The sequence below is a fragment of the Xenopus laevis genome, chromosome 1S (genome assembly GCF_017654675.1).
Source record: "Xenopus laevis strain J_2021 chromosome 1S, Xenopus_laevis_v10.1, whole genome shotgun sequence".
Lineage (NCBI taxonomy): Eukaryota > Metazoa > Chordata > Amphibia > Anura > Pipidae > Xenopus > Xenopus laevis.
The window spans coordinates 82801516-82815080 of record NC_054372.1 but is presented as its reverse complement, the minus strand read 5'-3'; the positions used below and the strand labels follow the sequence as shown (position 1 = coordinate 82815080).

General features: G+C 37.1%; 1 protein-coding gene across 1 annotated transcript in view; it reads right to left on the bottom strand.

Moving 5' to 3' along the window:
* The window catches only part of tmprss9.S (transmembrane serine protease 9 S homeolog), a 65513-nt gene that overhangs the window by 33385 nt on the left and 18563 nt on the right, over window positions 1-13565 (bottom strand). Inside the window, exons 7-12 of the mRNA XM_018243506.2 lie at window positions 13361-13474; window positions 11897-12068; window positions 8974-9248; window positions 8534-8670; window positions 6389-6746; window positions 1393-1564 (exon numbers count right to left, since the gene is read on the bottom strand). Of these exons, the coding sequence (XP_018098995.1) occupies window positions 1393-1564; window positions 6389-6746; window positions 8534-8670; window positions 8974-9248; window positions 11897-12068; window positions 13361-13474 (1228 nt within the window). The remainder of the gene's footprint in view (window positions 1-1392; window positions 1565-6388; window positions 6747-8533; window positions 8671-8973; window positions 9249-11896; window positions 12069-13360; window positions 13475-13565) is intronic.

Genomic DNA, 13565 nt, shown 5'->3' with positions numbered 1-13565 from the left:
TGGAGAGGCACTAGCACTGTATCACTGCATGTAGCACAGTGCGAACTGTACATTCTAGAGTCCTGATAGGTTTCCCTGTCTCTTGCTTTATTATGCCTTCCCTATGCTCTCTCATTGTGTGGCCTACTCTTCCTCTCTACTCTACTCTCTGTGAAAACCTTGCCTCAGACGGTATTTCCCCGCAAATTACCAGGGGCAGCAGAAAGCTACTCCTGGTAAATGTAAGAGTTACATTTTTAAACCGTAAATTCAGCTTTTCTAGTGCATGAGAGCACACTTGTGCTTTAGATGGTAAGAGCGGTGGGGAGGGGGGCATCAGGGCATTTTATGGGCCCAAATCTCCCCTGTCTGCTTGCCCTATGCTCCTTGTGTTCCATACTTTGCCTGCCCTATGCTCTCTGAGTGTTTCATATTCTGCCTGTGTGTGCCATGCTATGCTACCTGTGTATGCCATACTCTGCCTGCCCTATGCTCCCTATGTGTGCCATGCTCTGCCTGCCCTATGCTCCCTGTGTGTGCCGTGCTCTGCCTGCCCTATACTCCCTGTGTGTGCTGTGCTCTGCCTGTTCTGCCTATGCTCTCTGTGTGTGCGCCATACTCTGCCTGCCATATGCTCTCTGTGTGTGCCATACTCTGCCTGCCCACTGCTGCCCTATTCTACTACCCTACTCTTACCCACAGGGAAGGATGAGGCATATGGATTTAAAATGACTTAATAAACTTGTTTTACATCCTTACAATCAGCAGGGTCGGACTTGTGGGATCAGGGCTCACCGGGGCTTAAACATCAGGGCCCTGCCCCCCCAGCAGCAGAGTCCCCCGCTGCTACCCCCAAATGGCAGGGCCCCTGCTGCCCCAGTCGGTGTGCTCCCTCTGCCCCTCTCACCCCCTGCCAGCGCATACCTGCTTACATGTATCTAATGCCAGTCAGAATCCCTTGGTTCAAAAGCTGCAGAGTGTCCAGAATAGAGGAGAGCGCATCTCTAGTTACTGGTTGCTGGAGATAAAGCATGACCTTACGTGATCGGGCAGGGGGAGGGGAGGTCAGGATCGCCAGGGTCTGGGTCAGCGGGGACCACGAGGGCTGGGGCTCAACAGGTTTTTTCCCCTTGTCCCGCCAGACCAGTCCGACCCTGACATTGAGCACCAATCATTTGTTTTTTTGGTGTGCTACCACCATTAATGTGGACATGGTCTTAAAAGTAATTGTGGTTTAAAGTGGGTGTGGTTTAAATACAGGGAGTGGTCAACACTGGCTTCCATTATCAGCCTTCTACCACCTAGTCCAGAAAAATTCCGGCCCTCTGTATCACAAAAGTTGGACAGTACTGCTCTAAAAGATCAGCTTCTGTTTGTGGACAGCTTAAGGTAGACAGAAGAAAAGTTACTCACTGGTTAAAGCAGTGAGCAGCAGACACCAGCCACCGATCCCCAATTATTGTGGCCCCACAGAAATGCCGTGAGCCCTCTTTTAAGCTTGCTTGCCATGGAATCTCTCCTCTGACAGCATCTAGTCCCCCAACTATTTTATTTGGTTTTGTAAGGCCAGGACGGCTGCCACATTCTGCAAAATAAAAACAACACCAAAAAATAAGAGAGATTGAAGTTTTAACACCAAATGAAGTTGAATAATACTGATTAATATTACATTTAACAACTCAACACATCCTTTTCCATATTCAAATGTATTAACCCTATATAGCTGCTACAATGGCTACTGCTTGACAAAACAATCTGAGGGCTCCTCTTAAAGCAGTGAACTCCATAATGTCCCTACCATCACTGTCTCCTTTTACAACATAACATTACTTTATATTTATCTTTTGGGGTTTGTTTATTAAAGTGCAATATATCAGCCACCACATAAGCTAGTTAAGCAGACAACAAGACAAAAATGATTTATAGTAATATATAAAGTATAGACAGGTTAGACTATATAGCCCAGACAACATAAAAGCCACATGCTTCAATTAATTTTAAAGTCATCCATCTCAGGTGGTGAATGTTAAACATTGTTGCTAAACACTTACCCACAGTCCATGCCCTTGATGTCCATTTCTGTACTTAATACTTGTGCCAAACTCCTACTTAATGTATTAGGGATTCTTAAAGAGATACTGACACCAGAAATTAAACTCTTTTTTACATCTATCATAATGTTGCCTTTGAAAGCAACTTATAACTTTGCCATAAAGTATTTGCACAATGCTTTTATGCCCCATGTTCCTGTATGAGGGGCTGCCATATTTGTGCAGCAGGAGTCAGTTAGCATTAGAATCTCTAACTGACAGGCTGAGATGGGACAGTCAGGTTGGCAAAACAGTCAGGTTTAGAAACTTCAACTAACAATTGCTTACAAAAACAAACCTCTCAGCAAAAAACGATCAACATGACCGGTAACTTTTATTGTACATTCATATTTTAAAAAGTAGTTTTTTATGTCAGTATCACTTTAAGTCACAGTCACACAATACGAGGGGAAAGGCGATAAACTGAGGTTGGTTCTAACTGCCAACCCATAATAAAAAAAGGCACCTAAACCTTGCAGTCACAGGGTAATTCCTTAGCTGTAAGGTTTGCAGATTACCTTTTTTATTAGGTTAGTGCAGGACCTCTGCCCCATCTGTTTAGAGTTATTGGGGTCCCAGGTAAGGATGGGAGCATTTATTTAGCTAGTTTAGAAGAACGGAGTCATAGGTAGGAATCACAAAGGCTGTCATATAGAATAATGGAAGCATTTTATACTGTATTTGAAGCTATTCCAAATATAGAGATAGCAGAATAAATTTAGATTTTCTTTTATCACAATTCCAACTAGAATGGGTTTTAATCATTAATACAGATAGGGAGACAACCGTTCATTCTATTCTCCCAAAAACCAAGTACCAGGGGATGAGGTAAGAGTTAGGGCTCACTACTTTTTTAAAGATATTTAATTAAACTTACCAGGCTTTAGGTAGAGGTTGAGTGTACTATGGAAACCCATGGTAAATCTGTATTACTTCCTACCCCACAAAAAAAACAGTTGGGTAAAAATAATTATTCCCTTTTTTTTTGTGTGGAAGTGGCTGATTAAAAACACAAGCCCCTGCTTAGTTTAATTTGGATGTATTAAAGCTTGTGCAGGAAATTCCAAAACCTGCAATAAATACTGGTATTACACAGAGAAGCTGCTAAAACTTTATTTAATAATCCTATAGGTGCTACAACATAGCAACTATGTGTTGCAGTACTTTAGCACACATTATACTGCAGTCTACTAAACAGACCCCTATACTGTTACAAGACAAAAATCATTTTTGGTGTTATATACAACTCTATGAAATTTTATACAGGTATGGAACCTGTTATCCAGAATGCTGGGGACCTGGGGTTTTCTTTATAACGAATCTTTCATACCTTGTCTGCTACAAAATCATGTAAACATTATATAAATCCAATAAGCTGGTTGCTTCCAATAACGATTAATTATATCTCTTTGGGTCAAGTACAAAGTACTATTTTAGTATTACAAAGAAAAAGGAATACATTTTTATAAATTTGGATTAAGTGATTATAATGGAGTCATTGGGGCTAATTCACTAAGCGCCGAAAATACGCTAGTGACACTTCGCCAGGTGAATTTTCACCAGGGTGCAGCTAATTCACTAAAATCCGAAGTTGCGCTCAGGGAGAAGAAAGGTAGGGAAGTTGCACTAGCGTTAATTAGTCAAGCAAAGCTAAATTACACTAGCGATGCCTAATTTGCATACAGTGCCAAGTTAAAGTACAATGGACATATATGTAGCAACAAATACATTACACTACACAAGCCTGGGAAAGCTTCATAAAATAAAATAGAGTTGTTATTTTGCCCTATACATGTGCCCACTGTATAGTTTAGGTGCCATATGTTAGGAAATGTAGGGGGGAAGGACTTCGCCTGGTCTGAGGTGGCAAGGCAAGTCTGGCGCAAGAGGTAACGTTCAGTAAAATTAGCGTAGTTACATCCCTTCGCCATAGAGCAACTTCTCTGGCATAAGGGTGCGAAGTAGTGGTAGAGTAGGTCCACTTCGCTAGCGAATTTACACCAGCACCCGTTAGTAAATGGGCGAAGTAACGAAATGACATCACGCTGGCAAATTAGCGCTAGCGTTAGCTGCTTCGCGCTTTAGTGAATTTGCCCCTATGGGAGATGGTGTTTCTGTAATTCTTAGCTTTCTGGATAATGGGTTTCCGGATAATGGACCCCATACCTGTAATTTTAAATAAGCAAAGCACATGTATGAATACCAACAAGATATTTTCAGTTTTATTAACAAAGTAGTGATAGACAACCAAGGATCAGGTAGTGCAACATTAAAAGTCTTTTCAAATATATACAATACAAGAGTAATCCAAAATGAACATTCTGTAAAAACTGTGCATTTAGGGAAATATTCATAAAGGTGGGAAAAATATTATTTTTTGAAGTTTGTGTAAAATAAACAGTTTATTTCTGAAAGCTCAATTTTTGTCCTTATATGTTAATTAATGGCCTGCATCACAATGACACAAATAACCCACTTGAAAATTTAAATATTAAAATCCGTTGTATAAATATTTATGTAGTTGTTCCTCTGAATTAGGTTTGCCAGCAATGTCGTATAAAGACTTTACTCAAGCAAGTATATGTGTAGGATAGAATACATTTTAAATAAGTGCAGATTGCACTAGAAAGTATCAATGAATCTTATGTTTAATAAATAACAAACACCATTAAATCTGCAAATAATTGCATGGTTTTTATCGTAAATATGGCTACATTTTCAGGCAACCTAAGCATTAGGTCAACTCAGGTTGATCCAAATATTTGACATTATGTCCAAAGATCAGATAACATAAATGGCCAATGAAGAGCTACTTGGCTGAGTATATTTTTTCAAAGCCAAAAAAGAAAAAATACAGTATAAGGCACGTTGCTTCAAAGTAAACACTACTGTTTACAGAAACATTAAAAAAGGTGGCTTTTGTGGAATGGTTGCCTCCAATGGAGGCGTCCATTCCACAGCAGCCATCTGTGTTTTTTTAAAGTTTCAATAAATAGTAGTCTTTACTTTATGCGGCAGTGTGCCTTATAGTATATTTTATCTTTTTTTGCTTTGGATGAATGCAGTATGAGGAGTTCTGCATAAATGTAGGCACACTGAATCCTCTGCAGTCTGTTAGTGATATTCAGTGAGTGGAGCTGGGGTGAGTCTGAACTGTTTTCCATCTTACAAGGAGTATATTTTTTGCCCTGTCTATTTCACATTTGTGCAGACAATGATCAAATATACATTGAAAAGCTTGTTTTGTTTGGTCCCATAAGGGGCTCAGTATTCCAGCAAGTTCAAGAGAAGGCAAGTTCAATTAATTCAGTTTGTCCAATGCACTCATTTCCCCCACCCACCCTATTTGAGGTTGAATTTGCACCTGGATTAGCTGGTGTTTGTTTGTCTTAATCTAGATCAATTAAGTAAAGAAAAGACTAAGCATTAAGAATTTAGGTCCTTAATAAATTGTAATAAACAATATTCTCATTAACTCATGTATTTGTTGGTTATTATATGTACATATGTAATATGATGTGACATTCTGTTGAACATGATGGTGCTTTAATAATGCTTGTTAATAAAAATAAAAACAAGAATACTTTCCAGTGAGTGTCAGCCATATAACAATTCTGATCTAGTGACTAAAGAAAGAAAGTGACTAGAGACAGCTCTGTAAGCTGTTAGAGAATGGTCTCACCTGAGAAAGACAGGATTAATATAAAAACAAAGTCAATTTAATGAGCTTTCAGTAATGAAACTATAATTAATCAAAAACCTGATTTTTTACAGCATGTAAGGCTGTTTTTATTGGCTGAAGTTACTTTGTTATGTAACATTGCCTGGTAATTCTGAGATTGTTTTACTATATGAGAATGTTTGGTGATGACTGTTTTGATGAGAGATACTTTGATAACTGAAAACAACTTATTGTATGAAGCTAACATCCACAGTGTAAAGAATGGTTCTCTTGAATTAAACAGTTTCAAGCAGTTTGAGACTACATTCCAGTGTATGCAATTGCACCCTGTCTCTTAATGAGTGAAACAGTCTTCCAGTTAGCAAGATTTCTATAAACTTTAAATGGCTGGTGGCCAGTGGGTAACATTCACCTCTTATCCCTTGGCTAACAGATTGCAAAGCAGTGTTTAGAAGTTAGTGTACAAAGAATTAGGTTACTGCTGCCAAGCACAGGACACCTGCAGGATTTTCAGCATTTAAAGAAGGGATAGTCAACCTGTTGCACATCAGCCATTGGTTAACTATAACTCACAGAAATTGTAGCCAGCTATCCCTCATCTAGACCATCGGTCTTCACTTCCTTCTGGCCACTATACCTTGAGGCTTGATAGTGCTGAAAGGCTTTTGAGTAGGTTTAGATGGTAAAGTGCTGATCGCCGGTTTGGCTCTGGTAGTTGAATGCTTGGTGAATGGTCGGGCAGTGGTGGATTTTGCGTTAGTTGTTTTCTTTCCACCAGTGGTGGTGGTGGTGGTGGTAGTAGTGGTTAAGCTTGTTTGTGAATCTAGAGCAACAAATGAGGAAATGATATTCATAATCCAGTTTCTGATCTTGCTTACTCTCACATAAACTCCAGGCCTCCTGGCCTCTGCACAGCCTACACCCCAGCTCACTATTCCTGCCAAAAAAAACTTTCCTGAAGGCTCCTCACACACCAGCGGACCACCTGAATCACCCTGTAAGAAAAAGCAAAAGATTATAGTAGCTTTTCTTATGCATCCGTTTTAATATTTGTGTTTCTTTGTACTAGCTAATTCTAAAAATCACAAGTAAACACATACCAAGAAGTGTAGTTTGTAGAAACATGAATATATACTGGAAAATATTTTCTGTAGTTGGTTATTACATATAATGCTTTGTAGGACTGTATTTTTGTTAGACTGAGTTTTTCATGGGCCTCATCTTCTGTAATCTTCTGTAATAATGACAGATTTTTCAGCTGTCTTTGGAGCATGTCCTATGTATGATGAATTCACAACCCAGTGCACAGCAGTATGGGGTGCCATTTGACCCATATACATTCTGTATACAAAACTACACAGAATTAATATAATGTCTCTCATGGTATATAAGTATTTGTGACCATACACAGATAAAAAATATACAAAAGACTTGTTTCTATTAAAGAATGAGAACAAAATCTGGTTAGTGCACAAAAGGATGTCATTATATCACAAATTCCATTCTGTACATTTTAACAAGCAATCTGTCTCTCAAATGTATAACCTCCATGTAATGGACACACTTATGTGTAAAGTTACTTACAGAATGCATTATGTAAAAAAAAACTTGGACATAATATATAATAGTGTAACTAACTAGTGCATGCCAAGCTAGATTTGAATGACAAAATAGATATTTGTGACAGAAAGCAAGATTTTATAGTACAGGATTCATTCTTTCCACAAAATGAAAGCTCAGTTTCACAAAACAGATAAAATATCTATTCTCTGAAGCAATACTGTCAGTCACATTCCTGAACCAATAAGAACAAAGCTTATTGCCATATAACAAACAAGATGAAAAGTTGCCAGCTCTGCTCCAAATGGCTGCATCATCCCTAAGGCATAGTATCTGGCCTGCTATAGAGGGCGCCCTCTAATGTCCCCTCTGCTGCATAGTAATAAACATGAACAAACATTTCCTAAAAGGGCTGCTGTTAAACACTACAGGTTCAAAATTGGAAGTTCTTACAAATAGCTGAGAAATATAATGCTGCACTTATAATGATTGAAGAGAAAGAAAAGTATGCAAAACAAAATATGATATGATAACACCTATTCTTGCATTCTCTGGCATACTGTACACACTGCCTCTTGTATATTGCTTCTTACTCTACAGTTTAGTAGGCTTTTTGTCTTTCTGTACACCACACTTACTTTCCACAACTCTTACATATGTGCCCGTGCCTTTGTTTTCTCACACACAATTGTCAAATTCACTTTCTCTACATATATACATAGTTTCTTGCAAAAGTATCTAGACCATTGGCCAATTCTCTAATTTTATTGGATATCAAATGCAACAGTTACATTTTGTTCTCTATGATTTTTTTATTTGAAAGCATTGAATCTCAGTGAGTCGGATAGTGCCTGTTTATCTCAAACAGAACCATAGATTCCTACATGGATTCATAATTTTGACCACCATTGTAGGGCATTTACCTTCACTTGTTCTTCAGTTTTTCCTTGGTCTTGTGTTTTACAGATTGAAAAGTCTGCAGCAACAACTTGGAACACACATACACATATGTGTATACATACAGTATATAGCACTGTCAGTATCACTTCAGTCATATGATATTTAATTTTTTTAATAAGATTCCTTTCTTCCTATTATTAAAACACATTATTACATGTATACACTACTTCCCACTGCTTTCATTTTCTTTTGTCATCAGTGTCAAACAACTATTCAAATTTCTGGTTAATGATATTTAATAACATATTTAGTCTTGTCTTACCTGGCAGGAATCAATTTTTCCCTCCAAATAACCAGCACACAGCATTCTTTCTGTCACCACATTGCTGTAGAGGCTATTGCACAGGGATTGGTCCATAATGGCAACAGTTGCCTTTTGTAGAACTTCAGGCTTCACCACTTAATTGAAAAAAAAAGTAAAACAGTCATTATTTCCCATCAAACCAAAATCACTGCATTTTTCACTGTATTAAGATATGTAACTATTACTAGTACTGTTTTTAATGTGAAGCAGTAAAAATATTACATGGCTTGCAATTGAAAAACGTATGAAAACCAACACGGAGCTCAATATTAACCATTGCTTAATTGAATTAATTATCGTTTACTTTTTTTCTATGAAGAGCACTAATGACAACAATGTTTAACTGCAGAATAATATAATTTTCCAAAATAAATTGGAAAAAAATGAAAGAAACTTACAGTTGTCCTCCTTAAGGTAGCCCCATCCAGTGATAATACATTTTTTGCCAACTGGGAATACATGAGTTGGATCTGGGAGGCAGACTGGTTGAGTGTACTTGTTGAACTTAAGTGGGGAATCCAGTTCCAAAACAGCCACATCATAATCAGCTGTGTCTGGGTCATATGAAGGGTGCTTGATGATGTTCTTAATTGTGGACTTAACTGTGCTGCTGTCTGTTCCACTCAGAGAGGTAGTTGCTATAAAAGCTACCCACACTGCTGGGTCCTGAAAGCTAAAAAAACATATCTTGATTAAAAATGTACTCAAGCAATCATAGACTGTTATGATGTCTATATATTTAATATTAAAGTAGTAGAATTACTTGCAGTAGATTTTCTGCAAACAATCACCGCAGAAATGCGGGACACTATACATGGGCTTGGCAGATTTTGTATTTAATAATTCTGACAGCAAGTGCTGTCATTGCAGTTCCATGCATATATGCTCATATTGCACTAAGTCCGAAGTAAAATGAATTATACAATATATTAATATATTAGTGTATATATATATATATATATATATATTAATATACAGTAATGGAAAAAACAATATAACTAGATAAATATGCCTAAAACAAATAAACCGGTTTACAACCTGGGCAAAGTAATATGGTCAGATGAGCTATCCTTTATAATGTTTCATAAAGTTGATAGGTGTAGTTATTCAGTAGTAGTCCATTGACTACTACTACCTGTTTTGTCTGTTAAAGGTGATGGTAGATCTGCTATTAGGGTTACCACCTATTCTTAAAGATTTTACCAGCGGTGGGGGGGCGGGAACAAAAGGGTGGTCCGCAACGCAAAAGGGAGCAGAGACACATATCATGATGCAAAAGGGGGCGGTGCCACATGTGATGGCAAGAAGGCCTAAAAAAAGGTATGTTTTGAGCGAATTGGGGGCGGCCAATGTTTTTTTTAAGGCTATTACAAAATTACCTGCAACTACATTGCCGGTAAATTTGCAATACCGGCCCCAGCCTTGGTAGGTGTTAAATACCTGCCGGGTGGCAACCATATCTGCTTATATATGGTGTGGGAAAAAGTTGCGACAAAAGTGAGCGTCAATTCAAACCTTGCAACTTTTTAGAATAGTCCCCCTGAAAAATTGATTTTTTTTAAGTTATCTCCTCGACAAGTTGAATTTATTGGATTATCGAATGAAAACCATCATCAATATTTAGAATCCTGAAGTTCTTAAACATGTTCCAATTGTTAAAGGAACCATCTGCCATTGACTTCTACAAGATTTTGCCAGAGTTTAAAGTATGTTCTGATTTTTAGCAGCTTCAGAGTATAATAAATCTCAAAAAATTTAAGTTTTTTTCCCTCTAAAAATTCAAGTTTTTCCCCTTTAAAAACTCGACCAGGTCAGACTACCCTCTGGAAAATATGGGACTTTCAAAATCGGGTAGACCGTGCATAGAAAAGAATATTTTTTGAGAGAAGCAACCCTTGCTACACACCAGCAGATTTGGCGTAGATTAATTAATGTAATTTAGTTTTGCTGTGGTTTAAATAGTTGGACAATGAAAGAGTGTAATTTCTTGTTCAAAATATGATCAAATTATCTTAAGGTACATGTGAGTAAGCATTATTAAGATATGGTATACATAAATAAAGGTTAACAATTGATATACAGTACTTGATTGATTAAAACTGAGGCTGTTAAAAGTCGAAATAAAAAAGTACTCCATCTCTAACCTGCCAAGGTCATGTAGAAGTCGCTGGCAGATGTCGCATTTACAGTTGGAAGATATAATGATCAGCGCTAGGTTTTGTACAATATTCGGATTATTTTATTGCACCAGATTTTTTCAAGTAAATATTATTGATAAATATGGTAAAAATGTGCACAGAACTTTGCTCAAAGTGGTTTTAAAAAAAGAGTGAGAAATTTTTGACTTTTAGTAAATAACCCCCTTAAACTTAAAGTGGAACTATCGGAAAATGAACATTTATTATAAGCTTCCTCATACTGTAATTAGAAACTTTCTAAATACAATCAATTAAAAATTCTGCATTGTTTCTGAAATAATCAAGTTTATCTTCACTATTCCTCTCTCAGCATCTGTTTCTCTTCATTCTTTCTTAATGAAGCAGTTGGGTGTCAGATAAATGATCCAATAGATCTTATGGGGGGGTCAGTACGTTCCTAGCAGATGTACTGTATTAGAGCAAGGGTATCCAACCTTTTGGCTTCCCTGGGCCACATTGGAAAAAGAAAAATACACAATACACAAACACTTTTGATTTGTAAAAATAAAGAAAATGCACAGAAAAGATCTACAATACCAATTGGATAACTAGATGGAACTATACACTGGAATATGGGACACCTGGATATTAAATAGACTTAATAATATGTTATTATGACGTTTCCTCGGGAACTGAGCGTTTCAAGCTGGGCTGCATTAATAGCCATCCTGGGCCGCAGGTTGGACACCCCTGTATTAGAGCTCACTCAAATAACTGATTCCAGTGCTAACAAAATGTAACAAAAAATAACTGCCTTTTGCACAAATTTTGCATGTAGAGAGACAGGATTTCTGGTGATTTTAATTTAATGAGCTCTAAGATATATTGCATCATTCATCTGACACTGAACTGAATGAAGACAGAATAAGGAGAAACAGATGCTGAAAGAGGAATAGCAAAGCTAAACTTGATTCTTTTCACAGAATTTTTAATTAATTATATTTACAAAGTTTATTGTTTCATTAAGCTTAAGCCAATAATACATTTTCATTTAGTGCTAGTTTCCCTTTAACTTAATGAGAAATGGAACACAAGCAGGAAAGGAAAGGTAAAGTTGATTTTGGGTGGAAAAATGCACAGTTCTTGGAATATAAAACGGTGTTGCTAGGTTTTTGATGCTTACTCATTAAAGCAATGAGCTGCTGACACCAGCCATTTGTCACCAATAACAGTTGCCCCGCAGAAGTGTTCATTGCTCTCCCTCAGGCTGACCTGCCAAGGAAACTCTCCTTTAGTAGCATCTGATCCACCAACTATTCTGTTGGTTTTCTGCATGGCAGGCCTGGTACCGCAATCTAGAAGAGGCACAAGGATTACCAGATAATCAAGAAAAAATATTCAGGTAAAACAAAAGCATTGAAAAGGTAAAAGATAAACACATGCAGAACAACAGGTGACAAAGATATTTATTTATTTGTTGCATAAGATTCCTGATAATTCAGAGTTAGTGCTGTGCACAATGTAGGCAACAATGATGGGGCCTTTAACACAACGTTACTCTGTGAAATGTACCACACTGCTACAATTTATGTCATGGGACTTATACAATGAATGTGTGGTAGCAATTTACTTCCCACTTGTATAGTCTGGATTGTTTTCAATGTAAAAGCTCTAGTACTATTGGGTATGTCAATGATACATCATATTTTTGCTAGTGGGAACATTAGACTATGATAATGTAATAGGCCTTTGAGTGCCTATTCATCAGCTTAGTGTAGATTATTACCTATTGCAAAGTATAAGCAAAAGTGATTTCAGCTATTTCACAAATATTTCCTCCTTCAGCAGATTGTGTGGATTTTTTATATGCTATAAAATATTACTTTATAAAAATGATCTAATAGCAGCATGGACATTCTTGTTTTTGGGGTTGGTAAGTACCAACTTGGTAGATATGTCTGAAATAAAATGTAGGTGTTTTTCACATTTAATTGTACCCTTAAAATTACACGAAACATGTTAAAGGAAAACTATACCCCCCAAACAATGTAGGTCTCTATAAAAAGATAATGAGTAAAACAGCTCATGTGTAAAACCCTGCTTCATGTAAATGAACCATTATCATAATAATATACTTTTTTAGTAGTATGTGCCATTGGGTAATCATAAATAGAAAATTGCCATTTTAAAAAATAAGGGCCGCCCCCTGAGATCGTAAGATTCACTGTGCACACATACAAACCACATGTAAGGTCACATGAGCCAATTAACAGACAGAGTTCTGCCTTTTGCTTCCTCACTTCTTCCTGTTACAGTTAGTGTTATAGTATTTCTGGTCAGGTGATCTCTGAGGCAGCACAGATAGAGTCACGAAATGGTGGTTCAAGGCAAGAGATGTAAAAGGGCAATATTTATGTAAATATATATTCCAGTTTGGTAAGATTCTTTAATATGTCATTCAATTTGATATAAACTATCTGTTGCTTAAGTATTCATTTTGGGGGTATAGTTTTCCTTTAAACAGGCATTAAACCTACCTATATATGCGAATCACTATAAATATTTAAATAGCAGCATTTTATAAAAATTCAGTCTTTTTAGCTGCTGCTTGTCGAAGCCACCTTTGAATGATAGATACATAACTTACTGCAGTTCTTCTCATCTGATCCATCTTTACAGTCACGAATATTGTCACATTCTGGGTTTTGCTTTACAATGCACTGAGTGTTCTTGCAAGCAAAAATATGAGCTGGGCAACTTCCTGTGTAAAAAGGCAGAATTTGAATCCATATGCAGTAAGTCCAGTGTAAGAGAAAGGCTTGGCATGCTGATAATACAGTGAAAAAGATAGT